Genomic DNA, 20,491 nt, shown 5'->3' with positions numbered 1-20,491 from the left:
ATTAAGGACTGTGTCCTCTGATAGCAGTTTCCATCTTTTAATAGTAGAGAAGGTTGGCTATGATGTTTTCCATTGTTGGGTTTGGACAAGTAACTAACAAGAGTCAGCTGCATCATGGGAACGTAATCTACTGGGATACAAAGAAACTGTGTGAAATTTATCTGAAACTGCATGCTCTGTCATAATTCAAATACCTATGGATCAGTGGAAGATTCCCATTCACTTTACCTGATTTTCGATTAGGCTTTGTGCACACTTTTGCTGTGTCTCTTGTTTTTGTTTCAAGAGAGTGTGGGAAGCAATAGCCTTCATCTATCTCCAGCTGTATTGGTTTTCATATGAAATCATAGCTTCCTTCAGAAAAATTCATTTTCCTGACATTTCAGTTCAATTAATGGTTTCAACCCAGGGAACAGTGATGAACATTGATCCTGACGTGACCTATATGGACTAGTTGTTTAAATGTGCTCTGTCCAGTATTTGAGTATTAATTCCTCTCCATTACTTTTCAGCCTCAACTTTCTAGTCTGAGATCTAAATTTCATTCATGTAGTGTCATCTTTATAAGGAAAGTTTTCTAACCATGGGCAATAGTGTAATGTAAGAACTTTGAAACAAGAAACTATTCTTATTCACTCTGTCAAAACTTCTAAAGGAGCTCGTTCACGTGTTGAGGTAGAAACCATTTCTCCTTTTGTTATATGTATATAGCACTGTGCAGTTCCTGGCTTTCTTATCTACTTTACTATAATTCCATCTTCATTTGTATTTATAGACACATTCAGTGTGCACGCAGAGAGGATTTAAAGGTCAGGTGCAGCTTATGGGGTTTGTGTGTGTGCATCTTTTCTGCAAAAGAGAGTAATGTATGATGTTACTGAAGAGCCTTATCAAAATTTGATAGTGAGACTTTTGGACAGTTTTACAAAATGAGTTTAAGAACCATTTCAAATAAAAGGCCTCTGCCAAGCACTTGTTTATGTGTGCAAAAGGAGATGTTATGGGTGAAATGATAAAGATTCAGAGTGAATGCTCAGCATGATGGGATATATTGGACCTTGCTAAACCAAGTAGGATGAAAATTACCGTAAAATTTTTATGTTGGAGGTCAGTGAGCTTTGAGAATTGCTGTTAGACTGGAAAGGTTAGAACAAATGACTAATGTTTGGGGAAAACTGAAAGATGGATGCAGAAACGCAGATTTCCATTGCACTACAGGATTGCTCTGAGGGATTCACACTAACTACTTAAGGTATCTTGTGCCCCTCTCTGTGAGAGGCAATGCTTGCATGCTTCCAGGAAATGCATGAAGATGGGTCTGTTAAGATGACAAATGATAAAGATCATATAAATAGCTACAGAAGAGAGGTAGATATATTTCATTTAGGCTATGTGTCTAGCGAAACTTTTGGGGGACAGAGATCTTGAGTGGAACTGTTTACTTTATTTTTAAGGACACTTACATAGGAAAGTCACCTTCATAAATGATGCATGCCATTTTTAAATGTGTGCATTTGACAATGAATTGATCAAGTTTAAGAAATATGAAAAATAAGAATTTTGCTTAGCTTGTGGCCAGATTGATTTCCAGCCCAAAAGTAATGTACTATGAATAAAGTGTATCATTCCTTCCTTCCCTCTGCTGCTCCCTTTTTTTGCTACAAGAGGGAAGCAAAGGAGCAAGTCATCTGCTGTGATCTTCTACAGAAGATAGCATTCACTCCTCTTCTGAACCCTTTACTTCATTACCAGCACATGTAGCAAATCAATCAGAGCAGTGGCTGTTTTCTTTTCCTCCTTATCTGTTGGAGTTGGATCAGGTTGATCAACAATTGATTCTGTACTGGAATCAAATCAGATTCTCCTCCTGATTTGCATCTGAGAACTACAACCTGTTTATTAGAAGTCTGTGCAAGGATGTGCGACTATGTCCCTCTACTCTGTTCCATAACTCCGTAAGAAGAGTCACAAATCTTAAGCTCTTATTGCTTATATTTCATGGTGAAAATCAGTTTGAGAATTTGTGGTGTTACCACATGGACAAGACAAAAGATTATTTTGTAAGCCTGTAATACTTCATGCAAGCCTAATCCCCATAACAGTTCCTATTGCAGGCCTAGCTCCACCAAAAAAAATAATTAAGTATGTGCTTAACTGCAAACCACTGGGGTGATCCTACAGATTTCAAGTCTTTTGAGGGAGATACCCCAATTCTGTTGAAGTGATTAACAGGCAGGGCCACAACTTTCATGTATATTGGTTTCCTTATTGTCTTTTGCTGATCATACTTGAGTCAATAAAACCTCTTCAACAAATTGCGACATGCCAATATTTGTGCAGCTTGGTTATTACTGTGCGAACTGTTTATCCTGTCACAGACAAAAACAGTGCTTTAGAAGCTTTTATAAGTAAAACATCTGTAAAATTCTTTGTGTTTTGTGTGGATTTCTAGGGGTTTTTTTGTTAGTTCACATATCACTCTTTCTGTCACTTAAGAACTGCATTTTGTAACAAGAAAACTTTTATTGCTCTTTGAATCTCCATTTGAGGAATTTGCATCTCCTTAAGTACTGATAAGAGGAACCATTAGCAGTATGTACTTGAACATCTTTTTATGGAGTAAAGTAGATTGAGATTTTGTGGGGTTGCAAATGCCAAGAGATTGATTTACAGAAATAACGAATGACAGCTCACCTTCTGGAAATAAAATGGAAAAATGTTTATAATTTGCAAATGACTGCGTGAACTTGCTGTAGGCTGGAAGGCCTACAGGGCAAATTAAACACAGATGGAAAACATGGCACAGCCTTGTAGCATAGCATCTGTAGAGCTTTACATTTGACTGAGATAACCCTGGTAGCACTACTTTACCCTGTATTTGTTCTGGTGATTTAGGACCTCCTCAGACCAGCAGTGGAAATGAGCAGCACTCCTCAGCCTCTATCTTTGAACATGTGGATAGGATGTCACGTTCCTCAGATGCCAGCAGACGAGTCCCAAGCAAGATCCAGCTGATTGCTATGCAACCGATGGCAGCACCTCCAGTTCAGAACTCGGTACTTTCTGACCGAGTAGCAGAGACCAACAAAATTAATAAAGAGGTATTTTTAAAGTGCTGTGAATGTTTTTGGAGGACTGTATGTCCAGCCAAGAGGGAAGTTAAAAGTATCCAGTTTCTTGTTATCAGGAGTTCCTCATTAGTTCCTGAAGAGTTGAATTTTGACAAGTTACAGGGATAATCCAATTTCTGTCCAAAGAGATCTGGTTTTCAGAGATACCTAAACCAAAACTTAAACACTGAGAGAGGAACAAATTTGATGACCAGGTTACCTTGTGTTACTATCCTTTTGCTAGTCAGCAGGGAGGAAAGGAGAAGGGGTTTACAGAAGAGCAGCAAAATGTTCTGTTTACAAAAACTACACATGAAAACTGCAGTTGATCTTTTTCCCTCCTCCTTTAAGATACAAACAGCCCTGAGGCATAAATCTGAGATCGAGCATCACCGCAACAAGATTCGTCTTCGTGCTAAGCGCAAAGGGCACTACGAGTTTCCAGTGGTGGATGATGTGGTGGTAGTTGACTCCAAAGAACAGCACAGAATATATCGCAAGGCACAGATGCAGATTGACAAGATCTTGGACCCTGGAGGAGGCAGTGTACCTACTGTCTTCATAGAGCCCAGGAAGAGGTAGGGATTTCAAAGATGGGAAAGAACAATTTTCTTTCAGAGTCAGCATCCAAAGTACATCAAACCTGTACTTCTGAACTTTCAGAGCTTAAGATAATTTTGATCCTTAGTTGAATTTGAGTTATCTAGGTGAAGAGGGTTGGGTTGTTCTAAATATTTTTATTTATTTCAGTTATGCCAGTATGTTTTGTTTTCAGGTTATTCTTCTACGAGTTCTCAGGGGTGAATTCTCGATAAATAAACCCAAATGTATGAAAACTGGCTTAAAACAATTTAGTATTTGCTCTGCCATTTGTTTGAATAATTCTTGTGTGGTGTAGAGGGATCAATATTGCAATATAAGCACTAAACAAAGATACATGGAAAATATAAACTTCAATAAATAATATTTTTGTAAAGGGAGGAAAGGAGGAAACCCTTGATCAACTTAAAAAGCATGAAGATTCTGAGTTTTAAAGACAAATTCACAAATCAATGAGATAACGTTTTATGAATTCGCTGTGGGTAATGAGGCACATTTGTCAGCCTCATGGATCTTCCTTCCTGGCCTTGTGTTTTCAGAGGAAGTCTTCCCTGGACTCTCTTTAGGGCTTATGAATCCTGGTACTTTTTTCTTGGAGCACTGGTACCCTGTGACTGCTTCTGCACTGATAGAAAGTAGCTTTTCTCCGTCTTGGTTTTCCTGATAGGGTTAAACCCAACATGCACAGCACAAAGCCTCGTTGGCAGCATGGTCTGTTCTGCTACTGCAAGTGTGTCAGACATTGGTCTGGGAGGTCTGTGGAAGGCACTGACAGGGAGCTAGAGCATGGACAAATTTGAAAGATGAATGTAGAAGGGAGGTGACACTGGAGAGAGTTTGAGAGAGGAAAGAAACAGTTTGAGTGGCAGTGAGAGTGTTAGTAGGAGAAATTGGAGGAAGGAGATTTGAGGCTAACTAATGGGGCTGGCATGAAAAACTGGGGAGGAGAAGAGAAACAGGGATGAGGCAATGATGGCTTGGGAGGGGAATGGGGGGAGAAGTTCAACCTTGAGTGCGATGAGAAGAAAAATTGCAAAAAGAAATGTGATTACGTTTGTCTTCTTTGTTTTTTTCTCTCTCTGGATTTTGTTTTTTTCCTGTTAAGTTCTCGTGCAAAACGTTCTCCCAAGCAGCGCCGGCGACATCAGATAAATGGTAGTCCGATTGATGCAGAAAAGGACAGGTTGATCACAACGGACAGTGATGGGACGTACAAAAGGCCTCCAGGAGTCAATAATTCTGCATATATTGTATGTATGTCTCTTGAATGCTAGGAGTGTTCTGATAATTGTAATGACAGTTGTAACATTGGGAGGTTTTTGGCCTTCTGACTATGGTCTATATGGCTAGTTTCAGTCACATGTAGTTAGCATGTAAATCAAAGTGAAACAAGGATTTCATTGGCAGTCTGTCAGTATTCAGCAGTTAAAATTCTGTCAAGTATTCCTTGATATTACAGAGACCAAGAGCCAAAACCTTGTTTTCATTAATGCCACTGTATTATACACGTGAAAGCATGCTTGGCATATTCTGCAATATGTTGAACATAGTTCCACTCTAGTCCAATTTGCTGGATGTTATATATATTCATATGTTAAAGAAAATTCATCCTCTGCTCTCACAGAGTGGAAGACTCAGTTTCTGTCATGAGAAGTTTTCTCATCTTTAAAATGTGGGAATTAATTATTGATGAAAGAGAAACATGTCTTTGTACTGCAGTAACATGAAACAATTCTAGTACAATGTCTCAAAAATTAATTTTGTTTCCTGTCTAAAAAAGGCAAAGACACTGGACAATGTGTCTGTTCAATCATATCCATGTCACAAACTGTATTTAGGCATCGTTAACTACTTCTAAGCAGACTTTACTAAGCCTAATGCTAATACTGGAAATCCCTGGACAGTTTTCATCTTGAAAGATCATTTAATAACCTTAAGAATTTCGCCATTAGCTCCATATTCAGTCAGATGACTAGAATATTGATTTCTGCAGTTTCCCTTTGCCTTCAAACACGAGTATGGTGATTTTAGTGTCATGCTGCAGCAGAATCACTTGTCATCGGAAGTTGTTTAATTAAGACATGTCACACAGCAAGCTCAGCCCTTTGGCATCTGTAGCGAGATAGTACTCAGAATGCTAAGTTCCTGGTGAAGCAGAGGCTTTTGCGTCTTGAAGGCTGATTTTGCAGTCTGCATGCAGTGGTAAGAATGAGCTTTGGGAATCTGTCTGCTGCTTCAAAGCTCATTTAATTTCCTGTTACTGATGAACAATAAACCTATGTGGTAAGATCCCAGGTAGCAATTACAATGCATGCCTCAGGTATTGCTGCTGTGAAGCACTTATATGAATCCCATTCAGGTGATGCACCCAAGTTTAAGTTCCATGCAGGTGACCACTTAGTTGCTTAACAGCTCCCTTTGTGTGTTTTTCTAGGAGGTAATAATCGTTTAATATTACTGCTGATGTGGTCAGTTTTAAGCTAAAGACTGAATTAATTTCTTGGAACTGTAAAAGCTGCAGAGAAGTCAAAGATGTAGACAGAGCTGATTGTCTTTTTCCGGGTGGAGTAAACACCCTCTGCATGACTTCAATATGTGCTTGCAAACCACAAAATTTCTGTTATAGCTGAGTAACTCCTGCACAGAGCTCCGCTGCCTTGTCTGAGATCAGTGTCTTTCAGATCACATTGAATGAAGTATTTGAACAGCTGGTGTTATGTATGTGCATGCATATGTGCATGCAGAAATGGGGAGGGTAAGGGGCAGGTTTTGTCCAGCACTAGGCACCTGTGCCACTTGTCTCATTGTAGTTCTGGCAAAGAAAATGTTGCTCGGACTTAAGACCCACAGGGGCTTGGAAGCTGGCTGGTCAGATCTTCTCTGTGGCTGCTCTTCACCTTCTTTCTGTTTCCTCCAGTCTGATCCGGACTTGCCTCCTGAACCTCAGACATCATCTTCAGCTGATGTGGGGAAGTTCCCCGGCTTGCCTTCCCACCCAGTCTCCCAGTACGTCCCACCACAGCCATCCATTGAAGAGGCTCGGCAAACCATGCACTCGCTGCTGGATGATGCTTTTGCACTGGTGGCTCCCAGCAGCCAAGCAGCCAATTCCACAGCTGTCGCACCACCTGGGGTCTCTGCAGGACAGCCGGTAAACAACGCTCCTGCTTGAGCAGGGAGGGGAAACATATGCACCCAGTGGGGATCACCTTATGGTCCAACTTGGGCAGTAAACAACCCATTTGATGTGAGTGATGCAATTTAAAACGTAGTTAACACCAGTTGAGCCATGGTCACTTGACAGCCCTTGCTGTCAAGACTTGTCACAAATGTGGAACAGTTTCTGGAATGAGGAGAATTCAAAAATTACCATCACAAGATGATGAACTTTTTAAGCTGTTTGAATTCTTTTCCCTTTTCCCATCCCAACCACAAGAGAAGATAGGAGTTCACCTCCTTTAGGATAACTTTTCTGTTCTTCCCAGTTACGATCTTTCACAGATCAGTCTTGTTATATCCAAGAGTAAAACTTAATTTTTTTAAAATATATGTGCTGGTTCATATTTTGACAATGAAAAAGAATGTATTTGGCTTAGGTCATATTTTTCAGTAGGGCATGTCTATGTTTTCTTGCATTTTATGGAGCACTGAGACACATAGATAATCTTTTAGGTCATCTCAAGTTCTGCAACAACTCAGTACACAGTTTCATAATGCTATTGGATTGTTGAGTCCAAGCCCAATGGTCTCTCTGCTGCAGTCTGATGCTGGTTGAGGTATAAAGAGATTTCCAAATGCAAAGCTTGGTTTGCTGAAAGTTTAAAGCTAAGTAGACATTGGAGCAGCCCTTGATCTTCTGCAAGTGAGAGACAGTGGTTTTGAGAGGTTTTTAAGTTAAGTCTCTGATTAAGACAGAAGAGACTGCTAGCCCTCTGTAGCAGTGATTCCCAGATGTTCTTGTGCTGCTGGGTGTGTAAAGCTAAGCTCTTATGGCTGCAATCAAGTCACACGTAACAGTCCTGGTGATCTCTGCTATTCATCATTTAAAAGGCTGACAGTGAACTTCCTACAGTCTGCATTTTGATTTTAATTTGTTTGGGGTTTTTTGTTTTTTGTTTTTTTCTTCTTCTGACAGAGATACGTGGAATTTGGAATGACTCTGCCTACAGCACCAGGTCTCCTACCAAGGTAGCTTTTCACTGATAGAATTATCATTTATTATTTTCCTTGAAGTTCCTCCAGAGTTCTTACGGGCACTGGTGTATTATTATGCAAAGTACTGTATAAATGAGAAGTTAACAGGAGTCCAGATCCAGCCTGTGTGATTTATTTGTGTAGCATGAATGACATGTGCATGCTGTATGGAATCCAAACCTCCATTTAAAAGAAATGTGTTTCTAGCCCCTTGGCTATAGAGATATCTTTCCAAATACTGAGTAAACCACTGAGTTTCAACTTTTAGAGAGCCTGGAACAGTTACTCAGGTGCATGTAATTCTCCCAGTATTCTTGTTTTTGTCTTGTTTCTGTAGCCTCAGGACAACACTCGCTTGCAAAAGCTTGCAGGCGACTAATAGATTCATTCTATTTTTAATCAAGTGGAGAACAAATAATAGAGCATGGTAACTTTCACACAGAAAGCCTGCCTTGCAGGCCTATTATAATAAAATCAGGGGGGAAGAACAACTTTTCCATCTTTACCTGGCCTTGCTGTGGGAGAATCATGTAAGGAGAAGAAAACAGTTGTCCAGGTGACTGTTAATTCCACGTTTGGTGTCTGTGTTTTAACTACACGTGAAGTTAGACTCTTGAGTCATGGTACCCACTGTGGTGAGATTTGTCTCACCCTCTCCAAGCTGCTGCAGCCAAGGTGGTAAAAAGGCAGCCTTGTGCTGCTCTTTTATTGCCTTCTTACAGCTCACCATGTGAGATGAAATCCCACTGGTATCAGTCTTGTTCATTAGATTTCACCTAAAGTCTTCGCTGCCTTGGGAAGCTTGATCGTAAAATGGATATGACGAACTTTCCTTCATCTGTTGCTCTGCAATCTGATTTTGAAAGGACCAACTAGAAAAGGAGGAATCTCTAAGCACATTTCCTGACTTAGGTCTTGGCTGACAGTGACACTTCCAGTGTGCATGGAGCATACATGAAATAGCACACAGTATGTGCAATGTATTTTTTGTAATTTAGGTTATCTTGAAGATTATTAGCTGTGAGACTGACAACACAAAGCATAACCAATTGTCTGTTATTGAGGATTTTCTCTTGTTGGCCTGTTATACATTCAGGGAAAATATGATATTAATCATGGACGTGCTGTAACCCATGTTAATACACCTGAGCAAGATAGTGTCTTGGCAACGTATTTTTTGTTCAAAAGTTTATGATCTCTTGGCACAGGCATTCTGGATTTCTGTAGGTTACAGATTAATGGCGTCATTATTAATAGTTCAAATTCTGGCTCTGCCAGTGCAGGCAAATTAAGTTAACAATCTGCAAGGTCACTGACCTTAACAGGAAGAATTCTTTTACATTTTCATTAAAATGGAACGTTTCCTAAAGCTTGGTCTATAGAAAACAAGGAAAAGAGTTGTCATGGTTTTGGAGTGGGGGTTTTGCTCAAATTCACAAGATAATGATAGAAACAGTGCACCAATTTGAGGAAGGATAAATAACCTGAGGTCAATATGATTAGGTGGCATGTATCAATGTCATAGTCCATTGGCTTAAATACCCAATGCATGGAGTAATAGTTGGGTGACTGTACGGTTCCCTTCTCTGTACAAATACCGTCAGTATCTTTAATGGGGTGGAACCAACCTGGCTAAAAAAAAATTAAACGTAGAAGACCTAGGTCACATAACAGCTAGGCAAACGTAAAGCCGCAATGAACAGCTTTTACCAGAAAATTAATATTGCATCATGCAACAGTAATAGAGACTATTACCAGACTAGACCAGCTATAGAGGATTACTGGTGTAAAATTGATTTTTGGGGCAGTATCTCCCCACTTAATTAAATAACTGGAGATTAATAATTTTTTTGAATGTGCAAAGACAAATTGAAGGCTGGGTCTCAGTCTAGAAATAGGAAGAAGCACTAGAAAGCCAGTCTGGTATAGATTCAGAGCTGTATCCCATTCTTATATTCTTCCGTTGATTTCTGACTTTAAAGGGTAGCTATATCTGTCTATTATAAAGGAGATTGAGAAGAGAGGGTGATGGGTTATTATATTAAATGTGCGCCTTTCAAATACAAACCCATCAGCAATAAAGGATATAGTTCCTGTCCTCTAAAAAGTCGGCATAAAAGTAATACATTTGCAGTAATGTTGAGAAAATATTTTCTTTAGATAACATCAAAAAATTGTAGTAATTTATCAGCTACAAGATTCCATCTCAGCATTGCAGGCATAAAGTGCTAGACGATCACATCCTTTACTGGTTACAGTGATTAACATAACAGAAGTGACATTGTTAAACATTACCTACCCATTGAGGCATTTATTTTAACTAGTTTGTAAGTCTGGTTGGAAACTGTTTCCTCTGGATCTGCTGAGTGAACAGGTGGGATTGTATGCAAGGGACCTGGAGAAATTCTGGCACTTCCACAACAGGATTGTTGCAGCTAGAACCCCTTATACCTCCTCCATTTAGTACTGCATGCTGAGTAGCTAGTACTTTAATTTATAATTACTCATTTGTGCTGTATTAGGCTCTTATTTGGCTTTAGTAAGCTCTTTATTGTTACATCAGCTTTCTTTGCTATCTGACTGTCATACAAAGGTGGTTAGTTTTCCAAATAAAGCACAGATCAAGAATAGTTTGAATTAGATGCAGTCATGGGATTTTCCTGTTTAAGAAAAGGGTGTAAAACTTTGGTCCTGATGAGTGGGGTAGGTTGCAGTCCATAGCCTCGAAGGGCTTAGGTGCTGTTGTGGTAAAAGGCATACAAAACTCCTCCGTAGTCCTTACTTTGTGTAATTTCATGTGCTTGACTTAGGATGGTTTGTCTCACTTTGCTTCGTTTATACTCACCTGTGAGAGCCTCCTGCAGAAAATTATTTGGTGACCTAATCTTTTGCTTTGAATGCCTCTTGAGGGGTGTGTCTGTCTTCTTTGATCATACCGGGAGTCTAAGAGAGACTAGCCTAGTAACCTAAGCACCTGAAGTTTGGGCATGCACACCTCCACCATATTGACAGGAATCAATAATACTTGAAAACTCAGCTGTCATCAGTCTCTTAAAATAAAACCTCTTGATGCCAGTGTTAAGATACATTAATAGAAAACACAGGAAAAGCAGCATTTCCATGTCCTTCTCTACTCATCTTCTCTGAATGAATTGTAGGGTTTATTTTACAAATCCTATTACCTTGGCACAATTAATGAAGTTAGATTGATGACAGTTTCTGTTGTTAACTCTTTTCAGTAAATATATAACAACGACTACCAGCACCAGCCTGAATTATATGAAGCATTTGTTTTAGTATATGTTGCATCTCTTCATACATGCTAATGACAGCTTTGTGTATCTTGATGAATCTTATAGGGCAAAGTTTTGAAAATTTCCTGAAAAACAATCAGAACACTTGATAAAATAATAATTGTTTATGAAATGCACATGTAATGCAGTCTGTATGGTTTGATTTAGATCAAAACTGTGTGCCCAGAAACTCTTAAGTAAGAGTCAGATTTGTTGCTCAGGTAAGTAGCTACATCACTACTGAAGTCTTATTTTTCTTTTTTTTTTTTTTTTTTTTTTTTCATTGAAGATGCTTTTTTTCCCCAAGGGGAAAACAACATCTCCGTAATTTTTTCTCTGCATTGAGGAAACTGCAACATGTGAAAAACATTTGTGTGACGTTTTGTTAAGAGTTTCTAACTCCTATTCTTGTGCAATGCCGGTCATGAAGGAGGAATATATTCTTCAGATGTAATTATTTTCTTTAACATTTACGGTTAAAATGCACATTAAAAGGCATCATAAAGAGTTACTGTATGAGGTACACCTGCATTACTGTTTCTAGTTAGGCAATTCACTTATTGTAATCTCGAGTCCTTACTTTTCCACAGGCAGAACTTTGGGCCGGGTATTCTTCAACCTGCAGAGTTAATGCACCCAGACCAACAGCCACCTGAGGTTCAGTATTCCTCCAGAGGGATGTACTCAGAGGAAATGCCATCAGTGGCACGGCCACGACCAGTTGGAAGTACTGCAGGTACACTTCACTTAAGTTGAATATGCACTAAAATAACTGATCCTTTTCTGTATCTACTCTTGCTCTGAGGTCACCATTAAGAGGTCATTCTCCTTCGGCTACTACACTTGAAATGTGGTCCATGTCTTCACTGCCAAAAAAAAGTGATCACAAATTGAGGTTAACTTCACATCCATAGAATCTTGTAGGAAAATGCAGTGCTTTGACACCTTTTTACTATCTTACAAGCATTGATTACCACATAGTGTATTTTCACAAAACGTTCTCTAAGAATGGAAAATTGGTTAATTGATTTCGAGCGTACAGTGTATGCTAACTACCACTGCCAACTATTTTTTTGAGCTAAATGAGCTAACTGATGCATCCCAAACCAGTCTGCTAAATAATAATTTTTTACTACTTTTCTGCATCTTTATTTCTCATTTCTCTTCCTATAAATGTATGCATAAAAGCAGGATCTTTTAGCTTCTGATGATATTATCTATTGCTGCTGTCCCATATGAAATCATCTGCCCTGATTTGGTTGAGAGAGTATTTCTGTAGCACACGTCAATGCTATCATGAATAAGATTTTAACATCACATGGCAATCAAGCAGCAAACACAGATTCTAAGAATAAAAGATTCTATTCTTATGCAAATGCCACAGTTAGTTTTCTCCCAGATAAATATTTTCATCCTGGGGAGTTGAAAAAGACTGGAAGTACGAGTCTGAGTCCTAGTGTTGATAGCTGGTATCTTCTCCCTGTAAATGTTAAATGAATGAGAATGACAGGGATGTAGTGACTGTTATCATTTAATGATTATTATTTTACTGTCTGATTCACACTATTCTCTGAATGTTCATGTATATTCTGCTTTAAAGTTTGGAGGCAATTCAGATGATTAGTTCCTGTCCTTCAGCATAATTGCATGCAAATATCAAACTTCTCAAATATTTTATTTTTTTGAGATGAGAATATAAAAGTGACCTAACTGTCCATCACGTAAATCACACTTGTTTTTGTCTTTTCCTCCCTTTTTATGCATACACACACATGGTTTTCTCTTATGTATCTGTGGGTGTATTAAATGTGTTTGGTTTCTAATGAATAATAAAATATAAAAATAATAAAATAAATGTTGTTTCCCTGTGGGAGAGAATTCGGGGGAACAGGGAAGCTGGCATGTTGTTAACATGTCTCTTGCAATTAATGGTGGTGGCTATCCTTGCATGTGTTTGAAAGCAGTGGGAGCGGAGGGAAGGGAAGGGAAAGGAGAAAAGAGGTGGTTAGCTTTCAGGCTGAAAGGAGATACAGTGTGTTCTGACCTTCTCATTAGTCAACGACAGCATTGTTTAATATTTAACCACAAAGTAAAGCTGAAAGAACGATATCTTATATAGTCATGTATTTTATTCTTCTGAGAGTGGAATAGAAAGCAGTCTGGAGAGTTAGGGTCTTGCCAGTGTGATGCAAATAAGGTGTACCACAGGAGTAAATGTCTTGTCTTTGCTGCTGAGTAATTTACATGAAAGCATTGCCAGGGCTTTCAGTAAATGCTGTTTGGAAAGGGCTGGCATATTTTTGGAATGAAGTGTAGTTCATGTCTGAGATGCATGTATCTCAACCTCATCTTTCAGTACAGTGGCAATGAAAAGCATCACACTCGAATGACCTGCGCAAAGTGCACATAACTTTTCCTTCTTTATTCTACACTGACAGCCTTCTTTCTGCTGATTTATTATTAATTGCACAGAAACAGAGCTCCACTTTCTCCTTGTCTCCTGCTTCCAACAAAGTTTTATGTTGTCATTTGTCTGCCCTACAAACTTGACTGTGTATAAAGATGAAAAAACAATATTTGCTTTTAAGGTTCTCAGATACAGCACCTCACTCAGGTGGGAATTGCTAGCAGGATCGGAGGTCAACAAGTGGAGATCCCCTCAGGCAGAGCAGGGCATGGCCAGCCGGGGGGGCCAGGGTGGCCCCAGTACCATGGAGAGGATGAATATGCTAGGCGAGATGCAGTGAGTACTGTGTTACACATTTGCATAGTTTCCGAAGTAGTGATATGTTCGGGTATTTTTTTTTCCTGCATTACTGTTTGGAACTTTTTCCCCCTGGAATACTTTCAGTTGCTTCTCTGACATTCTTTGCTTTGCTCTTCGAACCCGCGTTAGCTCTTCTAACTTTTGCTTGCTGTTCTTTCCACCTTTGCTTCTCTCTAACTGCTTTCTCTCACTTTACCCTAACCTTTATTTTTTCTCACTTGAGGCCTTCACCCATTAATTGCAGTTCATCCAGTTCTGCTTCTGAGCTCCAGCAGAGGTGGATACTGCTTTCCATTTTCTTCTTTGAAATATGCCTCTGTATTTTGAGATCATTGTAAGTAGAAAACATTGAATTAAATTGTCCCAGACTACCATCCTACTTTGTATTGGTATAGTTCTTTTGTCTTCTGTATCAGTGCACAACAGGAGGACTCAGGGCAGTGGAATAAGGTGTATACTTGCACATAACAGTAGAGGTATTTCTAAACAACTTATTTTCCTAGCCTCAGTCAGCAGGATGTGGTAAATTAACATTTCCTAGGCAGCCATCGTGCTTCTAGAGGTTGATGTTTCTGATTCAACCAGATGTGTGCGGTTGAAGATAATATATGGCCTTTTCAGGAAAGATACAGTTGCCTGCTACCAGTCTGTGTAGTGTCCTGCAGCAGTGACATGTTATTGTAGCGCTATTAGGAGTGACAAGTTATGCTCCTTCTGTTGCTCCTTTGCTTAAACTATCATTTTTTCTGGTTTCTTCCTTGAGGGGAAGGAAAGATGTCCTTCTTTTGCATACTTAGGGTACTTAGGGCAGTGTGTGTTCACACTACTTCAAGTTGCTTTGTAGTATTTCGTGATCATTAAATGACTGCGTGAAGAAAATGCAACAGGATGGACCTCGTCTTTAGATTTTGGTGAAAATGAGCTGCCACCTCTCCAAATGACCTTGAGAGGAGCAGCATAAAGCTTTTGAGAACTGAGCACACTAGAGACAAACTCTACTGATACTATTAAAAAACTTTAAACTGTCAAAGACAAAGGATGCATTTGCCTTATTTAACTTGCTATCTGTGCTTGGAACTGTGGTATTTGAGTGCAAGAACATCATAATTTCAGTTTACATCTAGAAAAGCACTTGCAATGAGAGATCTTACTGTCTCTCCTGTTCCATTTTGAGAAGCGTCTCTAGGTTACCATTCATTGCCCCTTCTTATAATTTGCCTTTCATTTCTGAAAATGACTTTTCTAGATCTGTGGGCCTTTGCCTTCTGTCCCCCAAGTACATGTTCAGCCATCACTTTCTTAATATTATATTACTTGAATTGCTAACATATTACTGAAAATTCAGTTGTCTAAGATGCTATGCAAACAGTTGGTTTTTACATTAGTTATCTGCCCAACTTTCAAAGATTCATGGCCCAGTACAATACGATTTGGTTGCAGTTTGCACCTTCAGTCACCATTTCAGATGGGTACATGCCACCTCAATCAAGGTTGAATTCTTTTAGTTAATCAGACTTTAAATACTTCCTTGGCTTTGATAGAAATTTTTGCACAGTGGTTGCTGTAGTTCATAGGTTACTGCACTGTGATTTTTTTGAGTTTGTTTTTAAAAAAACCAACCAAACAAACAAAAAAAACACAAATGGAGGAGATCATGGACTAAAACTATCTGAGTATTGTGTCATTTAGTTGTGGGAGAGCTCACCTAATACCTGCACTTTCCTTTTTCTATGAGGAATTCTTTCTTCTTTTTTTTTTCCTTTTTTTTCTTTTTTTTCTTTTTTCTTTTTTTTTCTTTTTTCTTTTTTTTTTTTCTTTTTTTTTTCTTGGCAAAGGATTAGCCCCATTAAAAAAAAAAGCACTATTAGATGAGCCCTAATCTTGTAGTCTTCTCTGGTTAAATAATTACCTTCAGACTTTGGTTTCCTTCACTAGGACAGAGCTCTACATTTGTCTTTCCTCCTTTCAGAAAGGGGGGTTTTCTTAATGACAGTCATGTTCCTTATGGTGCAGTATTCAGCTGATCCTTTGCAAACGGTCTTACTGTTCCCTCATTCTTGAGCAAGTATTCTTGAGCATTTAGGAAGGTTACATCTAGAGTGTTGTTCTCACCCACAAACGTGAGAGGGATCTGCATTGGTGTTCCTGCAGTGGCTGTTTTCTTTATGGTATCCTCAGCTGTTATTCCTGCAGTCAACACCTTCTGATTTTCCCCTTGAATATGACCTCTCCCTTGTATCTCCTGACCCAGAGCCAGTGTGTAGTTTTCTATCAGTTCACCTTAATTCTCCGTCTGGAAGGCCCACGCAATTAGGATAATCACAGCATTTCCTTAGCTGACACAAAATACAATACTGAGCAAGTAGTCATCTGAGCAGCAGAAGAAATGAAGCCTGGTTTCTTACAGATGTGTGTAGTGTCTTGTGTATCTCTGCCTCCCTACTACCACCTGGCATCACCTCCTATCTGTCTACAATCCTCTGTAGCTTTCCACTGTTCTCCCAAGTCTTCTCCAGGTTTCAAATGTTTTCCCCAAGCTACCCTTATCCTTTTACTCTATTTTTATACTCTGGCTACCCACAACAATGTCTCTGAACCACCTCATGGTACTTCAAGTTGTCCCTCATGTCCGCTAGCTATCCCCTATGAGATACATGCTGTCTGACAGGTCTAGCTGGGCACAGCCTAACCTGGCCTTTCTGCCACTCAGAAGCAGATTCAATTGATAGCACAAATCAGGTTATGTCTAATTAGATACCTATTTTCATGAATTTGATAATATATATCTGTTTGTACATATACAATATACATATATGTGTGTATGTATTTACACATCCAATTAAGTTGAAATTGGCCACAGAGTTCAACAGTAATTAAATGGAGATTAACAAATACACAATGTGATCTCGTAAATGTTCATTCCTTAAGAAGGAAGATTCAATGAAAGTATTTTTGTCAATTATTTTGTGCTACTGTTAATTAGATAAAGTTTCTATACAAAATTATATAATTTATAGATACTATATAAAGCTATACATTGTCACATCTATTATAATATATATCAATGTGTATTTCTGTTAGTAAAGACATTTAAAAGTAAAAAAAAAAAAGGCAAAAATTCTTACAACCTTTTTACCGTCCTTATTTTGCTCTTGTAGTTTAGTATAGGTTAGGTTTCTAAACCAATCTGGTTTTGAAAGTTCTCAGACCTGTTTAATCCTGATGTTACATATGAGATCACAGAACTACACACTTTTGTTTTTCTGAGGTATTTAAGAAAATTTTGATAGCCTTAATGTTAAAACAACAGCCACTGTGGTCTCCAAATGTTCTTCCTAGTTTCCCTTAAGAAACTATTCTTGTGATGCTAATTCAGTGCAGTATGAGAAAGGAGCTGAATCAGGTAATGCATTTTAATGTGAAAGTAACCTGAATGGAATTTAGGTTGCTGTTAAGACTCATGTGTCAAGGAATGTTTGCTTTTAATATTTTTTTATGTCATCTCTTTTCTATAAACCCACAGAGTACTTGTCAGGTTTGCTAACTCTAGACTGCATCTATGAATTAGTTTCAGGTTTCACTTGCAAATGAATAATTCTGAACAATCAAGAGACCTATTCATTCCTTTCTGATACTAAAATCACCTCCCTTTTGTAAGTAAGACAGGATGTAACTTGAAAACCTTTACCTATCATTCTTCTATTAAAGTCTCTTTTCCTGCTAATCTCTCTCCCCACATTAACTGTGTAAATGATCAGTGCTGTACATGAGCTCTGCAAGAGAGTCAGTCTGTTACTAGTTCTACTTTATACAAAAAGGCTTAGATTTTGTTCATTTTTGTTACGAGAGATGTTAAGGAACATACCTTCGTGCATTTTTCTGTTCCCTGCACACTGCTGCCACAGTCACTGTAGTGCCTCTCTATCTTTCCCAGGCTCTGCTTTGTAATCTCTTCATTCACCTCCTCCTTGCCCCCAAATCCTCTTCTAGCTGATCTTGCTGTCCTTTCTTCCCTCATCAGATTGCTTTCGCTGCTACTACTTAAGGCTTGTCAACAGAGAAAGATAGTGCTCACTAAATCACGATAACTGAGATCTGAACTTGCTGCAGGTAGCTGCTCCTCATCCCCAGCGCAGACCCTCTGAAAGGGGATTACACTGCTTTGCTCCTAGTTACACGTTTAGCAGGGTGCGTTCAGGTCCTTTGTGCCCAGTGTTTTCTGCTGGCTGTCTCTCAGCCTTCAGCAATACAAGGCACAAGGAAATGCTTGTTTTAGGGATGTCAGCTGGAATTTAGTTTTTTGAAATGTACCTCGTTTGTGTCCATATTGGGAGTGGGTGCAGTCACATATTGTACTGTAAATTCATGCTTTGTTTTAGTGTAAGCAGGTTTTTTTCCAGATAGACAAGCCCATAAACTCAGGCTTCTGTTTTATTTCTCTTGTTTTGTTAGAAGATCTATGTTACTGAACAAATGCAGAATTAACCCCTTTCTGCCCTGAAACAATGACTGTCCCTAAACTGGGATAGTGTTTCTCAGTATGTAAAACAGCTGTTGCATATAGAAAAAACTGATCTTTCTGGTTTGAATAATTTTGTCCTTCTGCTTTTTCTGTTGACCATGTTTTCCTGGGCACTGGTCAGTCACAGGGTCCTCACAAGTGTACAGTCTGAACAGGCAAGTCAGGCAGAGAAGGGGGAGGTGAAGGTAGTAATATCTCTATTTATAGATAGTATGGAGAAATGACAGCTGGGAAGAGAGAGATTTGCCTGTTGTCTTTTAGGACGTTGATCAACAGGCAAGGAAAGATAAGCCAATTCTGTTGGCTTCCAGTTCCGTGTTTTTTCTCCCCACCTCCTTCCACTTCAGTATCTAAATGTGACGTAGATTAGAAAGGGGGTCAGACTTTTTAATGGATGCTCAAAAAGATTTTGAAAATCCCTGAACTTGAGGCAGTCCAGCAACTTTGTGTACACTTGTTGTTTTGTGCTCCACTCATTCATACAACAGAAGAACAGTGGCAGCAGATAGAAGCATCTCCATGCTGCTTTCCCTCTGTTCTTTGCCTTTTTGCTTTCTTGTCTTTTCTGGGATTATCGTGCTTGTTCAGAAAATACAATAATTCTTTCTACCTTTTTCCAGACGCGTATGCATGGACACCAAGAATATTCCTCCTCACCAGTATTCCAGATGCCGAGGACTTCAGCCAGGCAGCCTTCGGCACCCCCTGCTCAGCTTCCACACAACAGCCTTCAGGGCCAGGGCCTTTGCTACACCACCAGTTCCACTGAGGACCTCCAGCCAGGTCACTCTTCAGCCTCTCTTATCAAAGCAATTAGAGAAGAACTTCTACGACTTTCTCAGAAACAGACAACAGTGCAGAACTTCCATAGTTGATTTAGCATTCCCTTGCAAATCTGCCAGGTATCTGCTTCCTATGGAAGCAAAGACTTAATGGACATTAGCAATGTTGTTGTCTCAAAAGAATGAACTTTCACAGCTCTGTTGACAACACTCTGGAAAAAATGAAAAAAGTCAGCAAAATGAGGATAGTAAGGAGAGATGAGGGACAAACAGGGAAAATCATCAGTGTCATCACAAGTAATATTAATTAATCTGCTAATATTACGGAGCTCCTCCTCTCTCTCAACCCTCATTCAGCCTAACAGTTAAATAAAATCTTAGGTTAAGAAGTCAACACTCCAGCAACAAGAAGAATCATGTGAACAAACTCCTAAGTATGATAGACTCTTTTTTCTAAGGAAATAGGCAAAGACTTGAATAAACTGAGATGATATTTTGCAAGAGATTGCAAATATTCTGATCTCTCCAGTGCTTATGGGGAACTGGTTTGTGTTGCTGTTCTGCAAGATTACAAACTGTATCACGTAAAGGGTGTTGAAGGTGTGACCCCACATAAGAATCACTTTGGTTGTCAGGATCAATGGGACTACTTAGAATAAAAGTCTTTATGAGCTACTTGTAACAAACTGGAACAATCATTGTTATAGCTCTATGCTTCCGAATGGAGCTACCCTCTGCACTCTTCCTTGTTTTCCTTCTGGTGCTGAAGCTTCAAGTGTTCCTTCATCTTCAATGTTTGCAAAGTGAAACATTGGCCTTGTATAACTAAGAAAATATCTGTAGACTCGTTCAGGCTGGAAAGACAAGGCAAAGTATCCAAACAGAAAGGGCTTGGTATTTATTTTGTTTAAAAATTATTGAAAACTAGAAGAGGAATACTCAGCCACAGTTGAATGTGGGGAAATGTGTATGTATATCTTTAAAAAATATATTTGCATACTATATGCTCTTGCAAGACCAGTGATAAAATATTGCCACTCTGTAGTTTGCTTTGTGGACAGAAACCAATCCAGCCTGACTGGTACAGGGTCACCAGCATTAGGTTATAAATTGATGTCCTAAATCATTGCTTATGTTTGGATCTGAATAATTTTAGTGAAAGTCAGTGTCAGTTTAGAGCATTAACATAGGCTTAGATTTGCAGTTTTGAGACAGTTTTTATA

General features: G+C 39.0%; 1 protein-coding gene across 1 annotated transcript in view; it reads left to right on the top strand.

The window, feature by feature from the left end:
- The window catches only part of KIAA1549 (KIAA1549 ortholog), a 71,916-nt gene extending 52,234 nt beyond the window's left edge, over nt 1–19,682 (top strand). Inside the window, exons 12-19 of the mRNA XM_010073448.1 lie at nt 2,896–3,101; nt 3,462–3,688; nt 4,816–4,960; nt 6,628–6,861; nt 7,846–7,898; nt 11,788–11,933; nt 13,786–13,940; nt 19,107–19,682. Coding sequence (XP_010071750.1) covers nt 2,896–3,101; nt 3,462–3,688; nt 4,816–4,960; nt 6,628–6,861; nt 7,846–7,898; nt 11,788–11,933; nt 13,786–13,940; nt 19,107–19,361 — 1,421 coding nt within the window. The 3' untranslated portion in view covers nt 19,362–19,682. The remainder of the gene's footprint in view (nt 1–2,895; nt 3,102–3,461; nt 3,689–4,815; nt 4,961–6,627; nt 6,862–7,845; nt 7,899–11,787; nt 11,934–13,785; nt 13,941–19,106) is intronic.
- Nucleotides 19,683–20,491: the final 809 nt, after the last annotated feature.

The sequence above is a fragment of the Pterocles gutturalis genome, unplaced genomic scaffold (assembly GCF_000699245.1).
Source record: "Pterocles gutturalis isolate BGI_N339 unplaced genomic scaffold, ASM69924v1 scaffold18242, whole genome shotgun sequence".
In the NCBI taxonomy this organism is placed as follows: Eukaryota; Metazoa; Chordata; class Aves; order Pterocliformes; family Pteroclidae; genus Pterocles; species Pterocles gutturalis.
Note: the sequence above shows the minus strand (reverse complement) of the source record. Positions and strands in the feature narration are given on the sequence as shown.